Raw genomic sequence first — 15,872 nt, forward strand, 5'->3', positions numbered from 1 at the left:
TACACCCTTTCCAACCTCTTGTGGATGTTTCCCACTGTCTCGTTTTCACAGCACAGGAATTCTACGACAGCACGTTGCTTCTGACGAACGCCAAGTGTAGCAGCCATTTTGAAGACATGCTGCGACGGCGCCTCTCACGGGAACAGGTTGAACTAAGTTTGAAAACAAGTGGGAAGGATGTATCTACACGCTGTAAAACTTTCACACATGCAGAATGAAAACTGTATTTTTACAAAACTGGTGTGCATTTCGTTTGGAGTGACCCTCGTAAGTTTTCCGCGATGGTCAGCCATCCACGACGCGACGTTTGTTTTTTCGGGTGACATGGCGCACATCACGTTACACGCTACACGTCGTAAGCACGTTAAACTCTGCTCAAGTAAATAGAAAGCTAAACTGAAACAATGGACGTGCGACTAAAAGCTTGTGTAGTTTAATTTAACTGTTGCTGACGCGTTTCGCGGTCAATCTGTGAGACATCAAAATTAGATGGAGCTAGAGACCGCCGCCCGTCAGAATTTCTAAAATATTGTAAACAAAGAGCGAAAATATGCATTGGCCCTAGTCTTTTTTTTTAAATATGCAGTAACCAGTGAAAAGGAGCTAAAGTGCAAATGTGTTTGCAACGTGCAAATGCATATAATTCGGTCTCTTAATAATGAGAATGTAAGGTCCCCCTTCCCTTCTATCGACAATGTTAGAAATATACACTCCTGGAAATGGAAAAAAGAACACATTGACACCGGTGTGTCAGACCCACCATACTTGCTCCGGACACTGCGAGAGGGCTGTACAAGCAATGATCACACGCACGGCACAGCGGACACACCAGGAACCGCGGTGTTGGCCGTCGAATGGCGCTAGCTGCGCAGCATTTGTGCACCGCCGCCGTCAGTGTCAGCCAGTCTGCCGTGGCATACGGAGCTCCATCGCAGTCTTTAACACTGGTAGCATGCCGCGACAGCGTGGACGTGAACCGTATGTGCAGTTGACGGACTTTGAGCGAGGGCGTATAGTGGGCATGCGGGAGGCCGGGTGGACGTACCGCCGAATTGCTCAACACGTGGGGCGTGAGGTCTCCACAGTACATCGATGTTGTCGCCAGTGGTCGGCGGAAGGTGCACGTACCCGTCGACCTGGGACCGGACCGCAGCGACGCACGGATGCACGCCAAGACCGTAGGATCCTACGCAGTGCCGTAGGGGACCGCACCGCCACTTCCCAGCAAATTAGGGACACTGTTGCTCATGGGGTATCGGCGAGGACCATTCGCAACCGTCTCCATGAAGCTGCGCTACGGTCCCGCACACCGTTAGGCCGTCTTCCGCTCACGCCCCAACATCGTGCAGCCCGCCTCCAGTGGTGTCGCGACAGGCGTGAATGGAGGGACGAATGGAGACGTGTCGTCTTCAGCGATGAGAGTCGCTTCTGCCTTGGTGCCAATGATGGTCGTATGCGTGTTTGGCGCCGTGCAGGTGAGCGCCACAATCAGGACTGCATACGACCGAGGCACACAGGGCCAACACCCGGCATCATGGTGTGGGGAGCGATCTCCTACACTGGCCGTACACCACTGGTGATCGTCGAGGGGACACTGAATAGTGCACGGTACATCCAAACCGTCATCGAACCCATCGTTCTACCATTCCTAGACCGGCAAGGGAACTTGCTGTTCCAACAGGACAATGCACGTCCGCATGTATCCCTTGCCACCCAACGTGCTCTAGAAGGTGTAAGTCAACTACCCTGGCCAGCAAGATCTCCGGATCTGTCCCCCATTGAGCATGTTTGGGACTGGATGAAGCGTCGTCTCACGCGGTCTGCACGTCCAGCACGAACGCTGGTCCAACTGAGGCGCCAGGTGGAAATGGCATGGCAAGCCGTTCCACAGGACTACATCCAGCATCTCTACGATCGTCTCCATGGGAGAATAGCAGCCTGCATTGCTGCGAAAGGTGGATATACACTGTACTAGTGCCGACATTGTGCATGCTCTGTTGCCTGTGTCTATGTGCCTGTGGTTCTGTCAGTGTGATCATGTGATGTATCTGACCCCAGGAATGTGTCAATAAAGTTTCCCCTTCCTGGGACAATGAATTCACGGTGTTCTTATTTCAATTTCCAGGAGTGTATGACCGTGTAAGCATGTGCCTAAACAATTGGAATAAAATTTTGGAAAGGCTATTGTTCCGATGATTCAATAATAAAGTCGATAAATGAGGGGGAGATTAACAAGAAGATGCCTTCTGTTGTTGTTGTTGTTGTCTTCAGTCCTGAGGCTGGTTTGATGCAGCTCTCCATGCTACTCTATCCTGTGCAAGCTTCTTCATCTCCCAGTACCTACTGCAACCTACATCCTTCTGAATCTGCTTAGTGTATTCATCTCTCGGTCTCCCTCTACGATTTTTACTCTCCACGCTGCCCTCCAATACTAAATTTGTGATCCCTTGATGCCTCAGAACATGTCCTACCAACCGATCCCTTCTTCTAATCAAGTTGTGCCACAAACTCCTCCCCAATTCTGTTCAATACTTCCTGATTAGTTATTTGATCTACTCACCTAATCTTCAGCATTCTTCTGTAGCACCACATTTCGAAACCGTCTATTCTCTTCTTGTCCAAAATATTTATCGTCCATATTTCACTTCCATATATGGATACACTCCATACAAATACTTTCAGAAACGACTTCCTGACACTTAAATCTATACCCGATGTTAACAAATTCCTCTTCTTCAGAAACGCTTTCCTTGCCATTGCCAGTCTACATTTTATATCCTCTCTACTTCGACCATCATCAGTTATTTTACTCCCCAAATAGCAAAACTCCTTTACTACTTTAAGTGTCTCATTTCCTAATCTAATCCCCTCAGCATCACCCGACTTAATCCGACTACATTCCATTATCCTCGATTTGCTTTTGTTGCTGTTCATCTTATATCCTCCTCTCAAGACACTGTCCATTCCGTTCAACTGCTCTTCCAAGTCCTTTGCTGTCTCTGATAGAATCACGATGTCAACGGCGAACCTCAAAGTTCTTATTTCTTCTCCATGGATTTTAATACCTACTCCGAATTTTTCTTTCGTTTCCTTTATTGCTTGCTCAATATACAGATTGAATAGCATCGGGGAGAGGCTACAACCCCGTCTCACTCCTTTCCCAACCACTGCTTCCCTTTCATGCCTTCGAGGACAACTTATTTCGCCTACTTAATTACTGTAAAATTTAGTATGTTTATTCGAAATGTTTGTGCTATCATTCAAGTACTGTTCCAACGAGAAGGGGTAGCACGTGGATCGGAATAGAATAATAAGAGTTACTGAAGTAATTACAGGTAAAAGAAATACGGTCGCCAGCGCCAGTTGGGCAACATTTCTGTTCGGTAGGTGAATTAATGAGCCGAACGGTCAGTGTCAAGAACTACTCGAACACGCGGGGCAACAGAGGGCTCCACGCACGTTAACAAAAACAATTTACGTAATAAAGCGAGAAAGAAAGTAGTTTGCACTGGAAATATCAGTAACTAGTAGAGCTGAAATTTTGAAAGCATACAAGGTAACACTTAGATTAGTGGTTACTTACTGTTGTAAGTCACAATGGCGCTACCTCACAATAACGTCTACTATTTTCATATGAATTTTGGAAAATGGCAAAAAGTAATTAAAAGAAGCTCTATTGGTAATTACTGTATCAAAAGGTAATTATTATATTTTTGAATACATTATGGGAGAGGCAGTGATGATTGTCTTACAAATATTTGCTATTAAAAGCAGTCTTGATCACGATTTATTTAGCGAGGTGACCGGTTTCGACCACTACTGTGGTCATCTTCAGACCTACAAGTTGTATACAAGGCTTTAAGCCTCCATTATACAGGATGAGTCACCTAACATTACCGCTGGATATATTTCGTAAACCACATCAAATAGTGACGAATCGATTCCACAGACCGAACGTGAGGAGAACGGCTAGTGTAATTGGTTACTCCAAACCATACAAAAATGCACGGAAGTATGTTTTTTAACACAAACCTACGTTTTTTTTAAAAATGGAACCCCGTTAGTTTTGTTAGCACATCTGAACATATAAACAAATACGTAATCAGTGCCTTTTGTTGCATTGTAAAATGTTAATTACACCCGGAGATATTGTAACCTAAAGTTGACGCTTGAGTACCACTCCTCCGCTGTTCGATCGTGTGTATCGGAGAGCACCGAATTACGTAGGGATCCAAAGGGAACGGTGATGGAGCTTAGGTACAGAAGAGACTGGAACAGCACATTACGTCCACATGCTAACACCTTTTTATTGGTGTTTTTCACTGACGCACATGTACATTACCATGAGGGGTGAGGTACACGTTCGACGGGCGTTTCATAGGACGTGGAGGACGCATAAATTGGCCAGCCCGTTCTCCTGATCTTACACCTCTGGACTTCTTTCTGTGGGGTACGTTAAAGGAGAATGTGTACCATGATGTGCCTACAACCCCAGAGGATATGAAACAACGTATTGTGGCAGCCTGCGGCGACATTACACCAGATGTACTGCGGCGTGTACGACATTCATTACGCCAGAGATTGCAGTTGTGTGCAGCAAATGATGGCCACCACATTGAACATCTATTGGCCTGACATGTCGGCACACACTCTATTCCACTCCGTAATTGAAAACGGAAACCACGTGTGTACGTGTACCTCACCCCTCATGGTAATGTACATGTGCGTTAGTGAAAAACAGCAATAAAAAGGTGTTAGCATGTGGACGTAATGTGCTGTTCCAGTCTCTTCTGTACCTGAGGTCCACCACCGTTCCCTTTGGATCCCTACGTAATTCGGTGCTCTCCGATACACACGATCGAACAGCGGAGGAGTGGTACTCAAGCGTCAACTTTAGGTTACAATATCTCCGGATGTACTTAACATTTTAAAATGCCACAAACGACACTGATTATTTATTTGTTTATATGTTCAGATGTGCTAACAAAACTAACGGGGTTCCATTTAAAAAAACGTAGGTTTGTGTTAAACATACTTCCGTGCATTTTTTATGCTTTATATTAACCAGTTACACTAGGCCCCTATCCTCACGTTCGGTCTGTGGAATCGATTCGTCAGTATTTGATGTGGTTTACGAAATATATCCAGCGGTAATGTTAGGTGACTCACCCTGTATAATGGAGGCTTAAAGCCTTGTATACAACTTGTAGGTCTGAAGATGACCACAGTAGTGGTCGAAACCGGTCACTTCGATAAATAAATCGTGATCAAGACTGCTTTTAATAGTAAATATAAGTAATTATTATACTTTAGCACGACTGCAGGTCAAAATGTGAACCAGAAGTTTACTAACAACAAATTACAATAATCACTCGTATTTGAACTCACTCACTAATTCCAGTTAGTGCTTTTGTTCGTAGTGCGAGGAATCATTTTAACGTGGCTAGTTGATTTACTATTTGCAACAATTAGATCGCCTCAGATTAAAGTTCAAATTTAAAGTTAGTGAGACTGAAATTATTGAATGCTTTAAGTTCAAATCTTTAATCTAACTGAATCATTTAGTTCGTAAGCAAAATTAGCTGGCACTGCAATTTTCATTTTTCGTAAATGGTACTCGGATTATTGTTAACAATAGGACAGGGCAGGAACCTACTCGGTGAATGATTTTAGGGAGAATCACGGGTAAACAGTTTTGATTAAACTGTGGTCATTATTCACTCGCAAAACGCCGCAAAGCCGAGTAACGCCGCTACAAAACTGGTTGACAAGAAGCTGTGACGCCACAATCGTGCCGCAGTCTATTCTCGCCGTGGCGAAGTTGCTGACTACGATACTGCTGCTGGATCCATTCCGTGAGAATTAGCGAGCACGGGAGTTATTGGCAATGATATTGGCGTGGCGGGTTCTCGATGCTGCTGCAGCCAATATTTCCACCGCCCACGCTCGTCACTCGCCACGTGGCGATAAACAATCACTCCTCCAGAACTATAGACCTATATCTGTAACGTCGATCAGTTGTAGAATTTTGGAACACTTATTATGCTCGAGTATACTGACTTTTCTGGAGACTAGAAATCTACTCTGTAGGAATCACCACGGGTTTCGAAAAAGACGATCGTGTGAAACCCAGCTCGCGCTATTCGTCCACGAGACTCAGAGGGCCACAGACACGGGTTCCCAGGTAGATGCCGTGTTTCTTGACTTCCGCAAGGCGTTCCATACAGTTCCCCACAGTCGTTTAATGAAAAAAATTAAGAGCATATGGACTATCACACCAATTGCGTGATTGGATTGAGGAGTTCCTAGATAACAGAACGCAGCATGTCTTTCTCAATGGAGAGAAGTCTTCCGAAGTAAGAGTGATTTCAGGTGTGCCGCAGGGGAGTGTCGTAGGACTGTTGCTATTCACAATACACGTAAATGACCTTTTGGATAACATCGGAAGTTCACTGATGCTTTTTGCGAATGATGCTGTGGTATATCGAGAGGTTGTAAGAATGGAAAACTGTACTGAAATGCAGGAGCATCTGCAGCGAATTGAAGCATGGCGCAGGGAATGGCAATTGAATCTCAATGCAGACAAGTGTAATGTGCTGCGAATACATAGAAAGAAAGACCCCTTACCATTTAGCTACAATATAGCAGGTCAGCAACTGGAAGCAGTTAATTCCATAAATTATCTGGGAGTAGGCATTAGGAGTGATTTAAAATGGAATGATCATACAAAGTTGATCGTCGGTAAAGCGGATGCCAGACTGAGATTCATTGGAAGAATCCTAAGGAAATGCAATCTGGAAACAAAGGAAGTAGGTTACAGTACGCTTGTTCGCCCACTGCTTAAATACTGCTCAGCAGTGTGGGATCCAAACCAGATAGGGTCGATAGAAGAGATAGAGAAGCTCCAACGGAGAGCAGCGCGCTTCGTTACAGGATCATTTAGTAATCGCGAAAGCGTTACGGAGATGATAGATAAACTCCAGTGGAAGACTCTGCAGGAGAGACGCTCAGTAGCTCGGTACGGGCTTTTGTTGAAGTTTCGAGAACATACCTTCACCGAGGAGTCGAGCAGTATATTGCTCCCTCCTACGTATATCTCGCGAAGAGACCGTGAGGATAAAATCAGAGAGCTTAGAGCCCACACACAGACATACCGACAATCCTTCTTTCCACGGACAATACGAGACTGGAATAGAAGGCAGAACCGATAGAGGTACTCAAGGTACCCTCCGCCTCACACCGTCAGGTGGCTTGCGGAGTATGGATGTAGATGTAGATTCGTGCGTCCGAACTTCACCAAGTCTCACACCAGAGTCCTCTCTCTGTGTAGCGCGCGATCTGACGTAACATCCTCCCGCATCCATAGACGCCGCTACTCCAACCATACTTACTCGTTGACAAAAACCTAACGTTTCCCTAACATTCCCTCAGTGATTACTCATAGAGTAAATATCTCTGGAGTGAGCATTGCGTTCTGCGCATGTTGTCAAAATTAAACCTGGATTGTCACGTGTTTTCTGGACTTCGCTGTGCCTGTGTACTTTCCGCAGAGTTTGAAGTTTATAATATCAAGAGTTTTTGTTGTGTTTCAGCGTTTGTTGATAGTGTAATAGCGATGGTGAATTACTATTGTCGCTACGGATGCATAGAAAAATTGTGAAAGGAGGGATAGTAACTTTTCATGGGCACATACCATTTACTCTAATTACAGTTATCATATTATTAAGAGACACTGTATATGTTTAAAAATTTCGAGACGCGTTATAATTAAGGCTTGATTCTGTAGACTTATTTTTCTACGATTTTATGACTATGTAACAGATATTACGGCTCGTACAAAAGCTTACAAACAATCGCTTCCTCTCGTAAATTAGCTAGTGGAACAGGAAAGGGAATGACAAGTTGTTTCAGCAAATACTATCCTCCATGCATTTATCATTGACTTGTCGATTATGTACATACACTTGAAAGACGGGAGACAGATAAATTCAATAGAATTGGGGGTGTGTAATTGTCTCCGTATAATATGTGTGTCCAAACCTTTTTGCTTACTATAAAGTTACAGTAGGAGACCATGTTAAGTCTGTGTAGGACATGGAGAAAGATTATGTGTGATTTATATTTTAGTTTCCCGAACAACGAGCAAAGATATGGCTCCAGAAAATGAGGAGGAGTAATTTTGTCCCCACAAAATGTTCCAAAGTATGTTCAAAACACTTTGAAGAGGAATGTTAAACAGGGAAAAATTTGGACGTGCGTGGCTGAAGGTAGATGCTATACCAACTATTTTTAATTTTCCACAGCACCTACTACCAATTTCTGCATTCAGATTAAATACATTTTCTGCACAAATCAAATAAAAAACACAATAGTGTAGCTAAGCAAAGTACACATTCATCTTCTTTGGTGTATTTTGCCTTGAATTAATTTTCTTCACCATTTGATTAAAAAGCGTAAAATATTAGTAAACATGTCCCCAAACTCTTTCATTTTGTCACTTTTTACTTCTCTTAATGGTGTCATATGGGTTGACTATTACATGACCAACTGTATTTGCTTTACAGTACATTTATTCTCCGATCGCCTTTTTCCCCCATCTTACTGAGTCTACTATTTATTTAATAAACTGGGAGCAAGTACGTAAAATGCGTTAAATAAACACTTCAAAGTGCACCAGTAAGAAAAATTGTGCTTAAGGTCGCAAAAACGAGAAAATAAATACGCAGAAATAGCAGAAAAAAAGGACGAATTAGCAGGGATATAATCGCTAATGTGTGGCAAATTCGGTGTTTTTCGGACACTTGCAAAAGTGCTAGCGTACTGTCAACTGTCGTTTTGCAAGACTAGCACTGCAAAAATGTACGTCAGGCCCTGTAATACTATAAAAGTGCCGTATCATACCGAAAACTACCAAAAATCGAGTGCATCTGAACTGTGACACCTATCGCAAAGAAGCAGGATGTAATATCACTTGCCTTTAACAGTTACGTAGCTGGTTTATTCCCGGTATCAAATGGATGCTGTTAAAATGTCTGCCCGACATATATAAATAATCCACGGCACGTTCGAAAAGAATCCGTCTGTGCTAGGGATGTAGTGACATTCTAAATATACAGGGCGCTATACGGACAAACACACGACGTCCCGAGAACACGTGACCAGGCCGGCAATCTACAGGGTGTTTCAAAAATGACGGGTATATTTGAAACTGCAATAAAAACTAAACGGGCAGCGATAGAAATACACCGTTTGTTGCAATATGCTTGGGACAACAGTACATTTTCAGGCGGACAAACTTTCGAAATTACAGTAGTTACAATTTTCAACAACAGATGGCGTTGCAAGTGATGTGAAAGATATAGAAGACAACGCAGTCTGTGGGTGCGCCATTCTGTACGTCGTCTTTCTGCTGTAAGCGTGTGCTGTTCACAACGTGCAAGTGTGCTGTAGACAACATGGTTTATTCCTTAGAACAGAGGATTTGTCTGGTGTTGGAATTCCACCACCTAGAACACAGTGTTGTTGCAACAAGACGAAGTTTTCAACGGAGGTTTAATGTAACCAAAGGACCGAAAAGCGATACAATAAAGGATCTGTTTGAAAAATTTCAACAGACTGGGAACGTGACAGATGAACGTGCCTGAAAGGTAGGGCGACCGCGTACGGCAACCACAGAGGGCAACGCGCAGCTAGTGCAGCAGGTGATCCGACAGCGGCCTCGGGTTTCCGTTCGCCGTGTTGCAGCTGCGGTCCAAATGACGCCAACGTCCACGTATCGTCTCGTGCGCCAGAGTTTACACCTCTATCCGCACAAAATTCAAACGCGGCAACCCCTCAGCGCCGCTACCATTGCTGCACGAGAGACATTCGCTAACGATATAGTGCACACGATTGATGACGGCGATATGCACGTGGGCAGCATTTGGTTTACTGACGAAGCTTATTTTTACCTGGACCGCTTCATCAATAAACAGAACTGGCGCATATGGGGAACCGAAAAGCCCCATGTTGCAGACCCATCGTCCCTGCGTCCTCAAAAAGTACTGGTCTGGGCCGCCATTTCTTCCAAAGGAATCATTGGCCCATTTTTCAGATCCGAAACGATTACTGCATCACGCTATCTGGACATTCTTCGTGAATTTGTGGCGGTACAAACTGCCTTAGACGACACTGCGAATACCTCGTGGTTTATGCAAGATGGTGCCCGGCCACATCGCACGGCCGACGTCTTTAATTTCCTGAATGAATATTTCGATGATCGTGTGATTGCTTTGGGCTATCCGAAACATACAGGAGGCGGCGTGGATTGGCCTCCCTATTCGCCAGACATGAACCCCTGTGACTTCTTTCTGTGGGGACACTTGAAAGACCAGGTGTACCGCCAGAATCCAGAAACAATTGAACAGCTGAAGCAGTACATCTCATCTGCATGTGAAGCCATTCCGCCAGACACGTTGTCAAAGGTTTCGGGTAATTTCATTCAGAGACTACGCCATATTATTGCTATGCATGGTGGATATGTGGAAAATATCGTACTATAGAGTTTCCCAGACCGCAGCGCCATCTGTTGTTGACAATTGTAACTACTGTAATTTCGAAAGTTTGTCTGCCTGAAAATGTACTGTTGTCCCAAGCATATTGCAACAAACGGTGTATTTCTATCGCTGCTCGTTTAGTTTGTATTGCCGTTTCAAATATACCTGTCATTTTTGAAACACCCTGTATGTTGACAACACAAAATATTTTCCGCGCATGTGAATACTCACTGCAGAGATATTTACTGCATGCGATTACTCAGCGATATTTACATAATTGATTATACAGCAAGATAAACAAATTAATTCATAATCAAAATATCCACGGGTGTACTGCCGGTCTACAGTGTCCAACGGGCACAATATTTCGGCGATCATACATGTCGCCATCATCAGGTGAACTGACGGACTGAGCTCCTGTGAACGTGCCGGCACGGAGATCCGTACGCTATGGCCGCTCAGGGGGAACTGGGTTGGGTCGCGGCGGCGGCCGTTTTAAATACCCTCCGCCCGCGGCGCACTCACTCCACCGTCCGCGCCCCGCGTGGTGGAACAGATTGCGACGGCGTCTGAGATGACGTCGGTGTGATGGCTCTGTCCGCCGTGGTCGTCACAACTATACGTTTGCTCGATTTACTCTCGATTAACCCAATCGCTGGTTCCCAAGCCTCGCTAAGATTATGGCCACAGCTCTGAACTGTATTTGCACGCAGACAGCTGCCACCACCCTTCACAGAGGAATGGGGTACTTAAAACTCTAGTACATAGGGCGCGCACTACCTCCGACGCAGAGAGTCTACCCCAGGAATCGGAACATCTGAGAACTGTATTTCGAAAAAATGGGTACTCAGGGTGGCAGATTCGACGTGCTCTCCGCCCAACCACTGCAGCACAACCTGTTGAGATGGTTGAAGTCACGAGGGAGGTGGCAGGCACAGCGTTTATTCCGTATACAGGCGCACTCTCGGGGAAAATCGCCCGCATTCTGAAGAAACACCGGGTCGGAACTGTGTTTTGTCCTCCGAATAAAACTCGTGCACTGGTGGGGAGCGCCAAAGATGACCTCGGTTTGAGGAAGGCCGGCGCGTACCAGATTCCGTGTCAATGTGGCAAGTCGTATATTGGTCAGACGATGCGTACCGTCGAGGATCGATGCCGTGAACACCAGAGGCACACTCGCCTGATGTATCCGAGCAAGTCGGCGGTCGCTGAACATTGTTTGTCGGAAAATCACGCCATGGAGTACGAACGCACGAGGATTCTGGTACAGACGTCGAGATACTGGGTCAGCGTTGTTAGAGAGGCCATCGAAATTCGCGCCAATGACGACCTCATAAACCGTGACTGTGGCTATAATCTTAGCGAGGCTTGGGAACCGGCGATTGGGTTAATCGAGAGTAAATCGAGCAAACGTATAGTTGTGACGACCACGGCGGACAGAGCCATCACACCGACGTCATCTCAGACGCCGTCGCAATCTGTTCCACCGCGCGACCGTGGCGCGGGGCGCGGACGGCGGGGCGAGCGCGCCGCGGGCGGAGGGTATTTAAATCGGCCGCCTCCGCGACCCAACCCAGTTCCCTCTGAGCAGCCATAGCGTACGGATCTCCGTGCCGGCACGTTCACAGGAGCTCAGTCCGTCAGTTCACCTGATGATGGCGACGTGTATGATCGCCGAAATATTGTGCCATAGCCTTTCGCTCCCTGTATTTTACCTCTGCTACCTTTAGAATTTGAAAGAGAGTATTCCAATCAATTTTCTCAAAAGCTTTCTCTAAGTCTACAAATGCTAGAAACGTAGGTTTGCCTTTCCTTAATCTTTCTTCTAAGATAAGTCGTAAGGTCAGTATTGCCTCACGTGTTCCAACATTTCTACGGAATCCAAACTGATCTTCCCCGAGCTCGGCTTCTACCAGTTTTTCCATTCGTCTGTAAATAATTCGTGTTAGTATTTAGCAGCTGTGACTTATTAAACTGATAGTTCGGTAGTTTTCACATCAGTCAACACCTGCTTTCTTTGGGATTGGAATTATTATATTTTTCGTGAAGTCTGAGGGTATTTCGCCTGTCTCAAACATCTTGCTCACCAGATGTTAGAGTTTTGTCAGGACTGGCACTCCCAAGGCAGTCAGTAGTTCTAATGGAATGGTCTACTCCCGGGGCCTTGTGTCGACTCAGGTCTTTCAGTGCTCTGTCAAACTCTTCACGCAATATCGTATCTCCCATTTCATGTTCATCTACATTCTTCAATTTCTTCGTCATCTGCAGAGCTAGTTGGCATATAAACTTGTACTACCGTGGTACGCATGGGCTTCGTGTTTATCCTGGCCACTATAATACGTTCACTATGCTGTTACCCACGCTCCAATTTTTTTTATTGATTATTAAACCTACTCCTGCATTACCCCTATTTGATTTTGTATTTATAACCCTGTTTTCACCTGACCAAAAGTCTTGTTCCTCCTGCCACCGAACTTCACTAATTCCCACTATATCTAACTTTAACCTATCCATTTCCCTTTTTAAATTTTCTAACCTACCTGCCCGATTAAGGGATCTGACATTCCACGCTCCGACCCGTAGAATGCCAGTTTTCTTTCTCCTGATAACGACGTCCTCTTGAGTAGTCCCCGCCCGGAGATCCGAATGGGGGACTATTTTACCTCCGGAATATTTTACCCAAGAGGACGCCATCATCATTTAACCATACAGTAAAGCTGCATGCCCTCGGGAAAAATTACGGCTGTAGTTTCCCCTTGCTTTCAGCCGTTCGCAGTACCAGCACAGCAAGGCCGTTTTGGTTAGTGTTACAAGGCCAGATCAGTCAATCATCCAGACTGTTGCCCCTGCAACTACTGAAAAGGCTGCTGCCCCTCTTCAGGAACCACACGTTTGTCTGGCCTCTCAACAGATACCCCTCCGTTGTGGTTGCACCTACGGTACGGCCATCTGTATCGTTAAGGCACGCAAGCCTCCCCACCAACGGCAAGGTCCATGGTTGATTAATTTACGTAAAGTTAAAAGCAAGTATATATACAATTGTAAATGGTCAAAGAGCACATCGGCATCAAAGTTTTACAAGCAGTAGATATAAAAAAAAAACCTTCCGCCTGTACATGCTTGGCCGTCTCCTCTGTGCAGGCCTCCTGGATAGTCCCAGAGACTCGGCCCCTCGGCGAGTGGGGGCGGGAGCCGTACCCTGACGGCAGCGACGGTGGGCCCGTCGACGCCCTCGTCACCAGGACCATCTCCGACTTGGACGTCACCGCCGTCGTCACCCGGCTCTGGTCCAAGCAGGCGGCGCGACTCACCAGCGCGCTCTCCCGGGTAGCCGATTCCGGCCGTCTCTTCGGAGCCTCCGAGGATGGTGAAGACCGTGGCGGCGGTCGGGGCGGAGGTCCGCAGGTGAAGTGGGGCAGTGGGGGCGGCGGCGACGACGACGACGACACTGACGGCGACGCCCTCCAAACTGATCCGGTCCAACTCCACCGCCCAACTGGGCAGGGTAGCCCCGGACCGCGCGAATCGCCCACAGCGAGACAGCGCCAGTTGACAACAAAATCGACGAAAAGTCTTCCGAACGACTCCGACGGGGCAGCTGTTCCTCCTCGTTGCCACTGCGGACAAGTAGGGGAACCCCCGACACCGGGCCCTCCGGGCAGTCCCGACAGTGCTGCCACCACATCCGACAGTAAAACTCCCCCGACAGTAGAAGAGGCAGTAGACCGACGACCGTATCCAGTATTATTAGACGTAAACACATCGTACAGAGTAGAAAATTCCTCAGTGGGTGGAGAAAACGCGAGACCTCCGATCAGCCCCAGTAACAGTGCTGGAAAAGTTTCCTCAGATTATGAGGACATCCAGATCTCTCCACATTGTCCTCCCACTGATTACCTCAGTGAAAATTCCCAAGAGTGTGTTCACGAACTTAAGGACGCTCAATACTTAGAGACTACATCCAGTGAGGAAACTGCAGGATCTACAAAATCTGTTCGGGAAACAGACGAACGTTGTGGAACTGATGATGATACTGAACACTGTGTTCCAGTCAGTCCCGAATATTGTGGTGGGGGCAATCCGGTAGCTCTTCCAGTTCTCCCTCAACAGTTCCAGGTACCTCGTGCAGGACAGTACCACGATGAGCAGCTCGAGGAAAGTAGAGGTCCACGAGTAGGATCCGGTAGTGTACAAACTTGCGCTGCGTCAGTTCCTGATGAGACTCCTGGGAGGTTACCGTACCGTAGTGAGAGTGCAGTTGGAGGAGCCCAGACTGAAAGTTCTCCAGCAGCCGCTTACAGTGACACTAGCGACGATGACAGAGTTTCTCCCCCTCTGACGTACTCGGAGAGGCGAGAGAGACTCCAGGTAAAACTCGCACGTCGCATCCCCGTCACCTCTGCGTCGACCCGGACCAACACTGCAAGTTCTCCAAATCCAGGGACAGGAACCACGCGGGACAGAACTGGACGATGCGAGGCTGATCCGTACCGTGACGACCTCGCAGCCAGGTCTGCCCGTGGTTCGACACCCAGTTATCCTTCAAGCATAGGTGAGTACACAGCTTTGTGTCAAGTGGTTGTCATATGGCCTAGCCGACATCATCATCTGCAACTTGACTAATTCATACAGAATTCCAGTATGTAGGAAATGTATCATAAACACCATAATTTATCAATACTATTATCATTTCAGTCATCACCATCAGTCCATATAATCATCACCACCGTCTTGGTCCTCACCGCCTTGGCCCTCACCGTCTTGGCCCTCACCGCCTTGGCCCTCACCGCCTTGGCCCTCACCGCCTTGGCCCTCACCGCCTTGGCCCTCACCGCCTTGGCCCTCACCGCCTTGGCCCTCACCGCCTTGGCCCTCACCCACCATACTGTCCATTGGCTCAAGCATCTACTGACTCTAGCACCTACGAACTCTAGCACCTACTTTCTGCACCATCGACCCACTGTCTCATTCATCCATTGCATCAGCAGCCATAAGATCAAGTATATATGATGTAATAAGATCGATACATCGTATAATCCATCCATTGCATGACCCATAGATCATCTGATCCATCCAGTATATGATTCATACATGATATAAGCCACCATTGTGTGATCATACAGCATACAACCCATCGATTGTGTGATCCTTACATTATAATGATCCACAGTTCTTTTTCTTTAGTTCGTTTTCATGTTTGAGCATAGTATTCGTAACTACTCGGTATGATGGTGAACATGTCAGTACTTTCAAAAATAAAACACGTCTTCTCTGTCGCTACATGGCCGAATTCTCGCCATGTACATAACACAGTTTGTTTTAATCTTAGGTTACAGT

The 15,872-nt window shown here is 46.4% G+C and overlaps 1 protein-coding gene across 1 annotated transcript in view; it reads left to right on the forward strand.

Moving 5' to 3' along the window:
• Window positions 1-15,872, forward strand: part of LOC126426597 (mucin-5AC-like) — a 76,007-nt gene that overhangs the window by 45,840 nt on the left and 14,295 nt on the right. The window contains exon 3 of the mRNA XM_050088491.1: window positions 13,677-15,087. Within this exon, the coding sequence (XP_049944448.1) occupies window positions 13,677-15,087 (1,411 nt within the window). The remainder of the gene's footprint in view (window positions 1-13,676; window positions 15,088-15,872) is intronic.

This window comes from Schistocerca serialis, chromosome 11, assembly GCF_023864345.2.
Source record: "Schistocerca serialis cubense isolate TAMUIC-IGC-003099 chromosome 11, iqSchSeri2.2, whole genome shotgun sequence".
NCBI classification, from domain to species: domain Eukaryota; kingdom Metazoa; phylum Arthropoda; class Insecta; order Orthoptera; family Acrididae; genus Schistocerca; species Schistocerca serialis.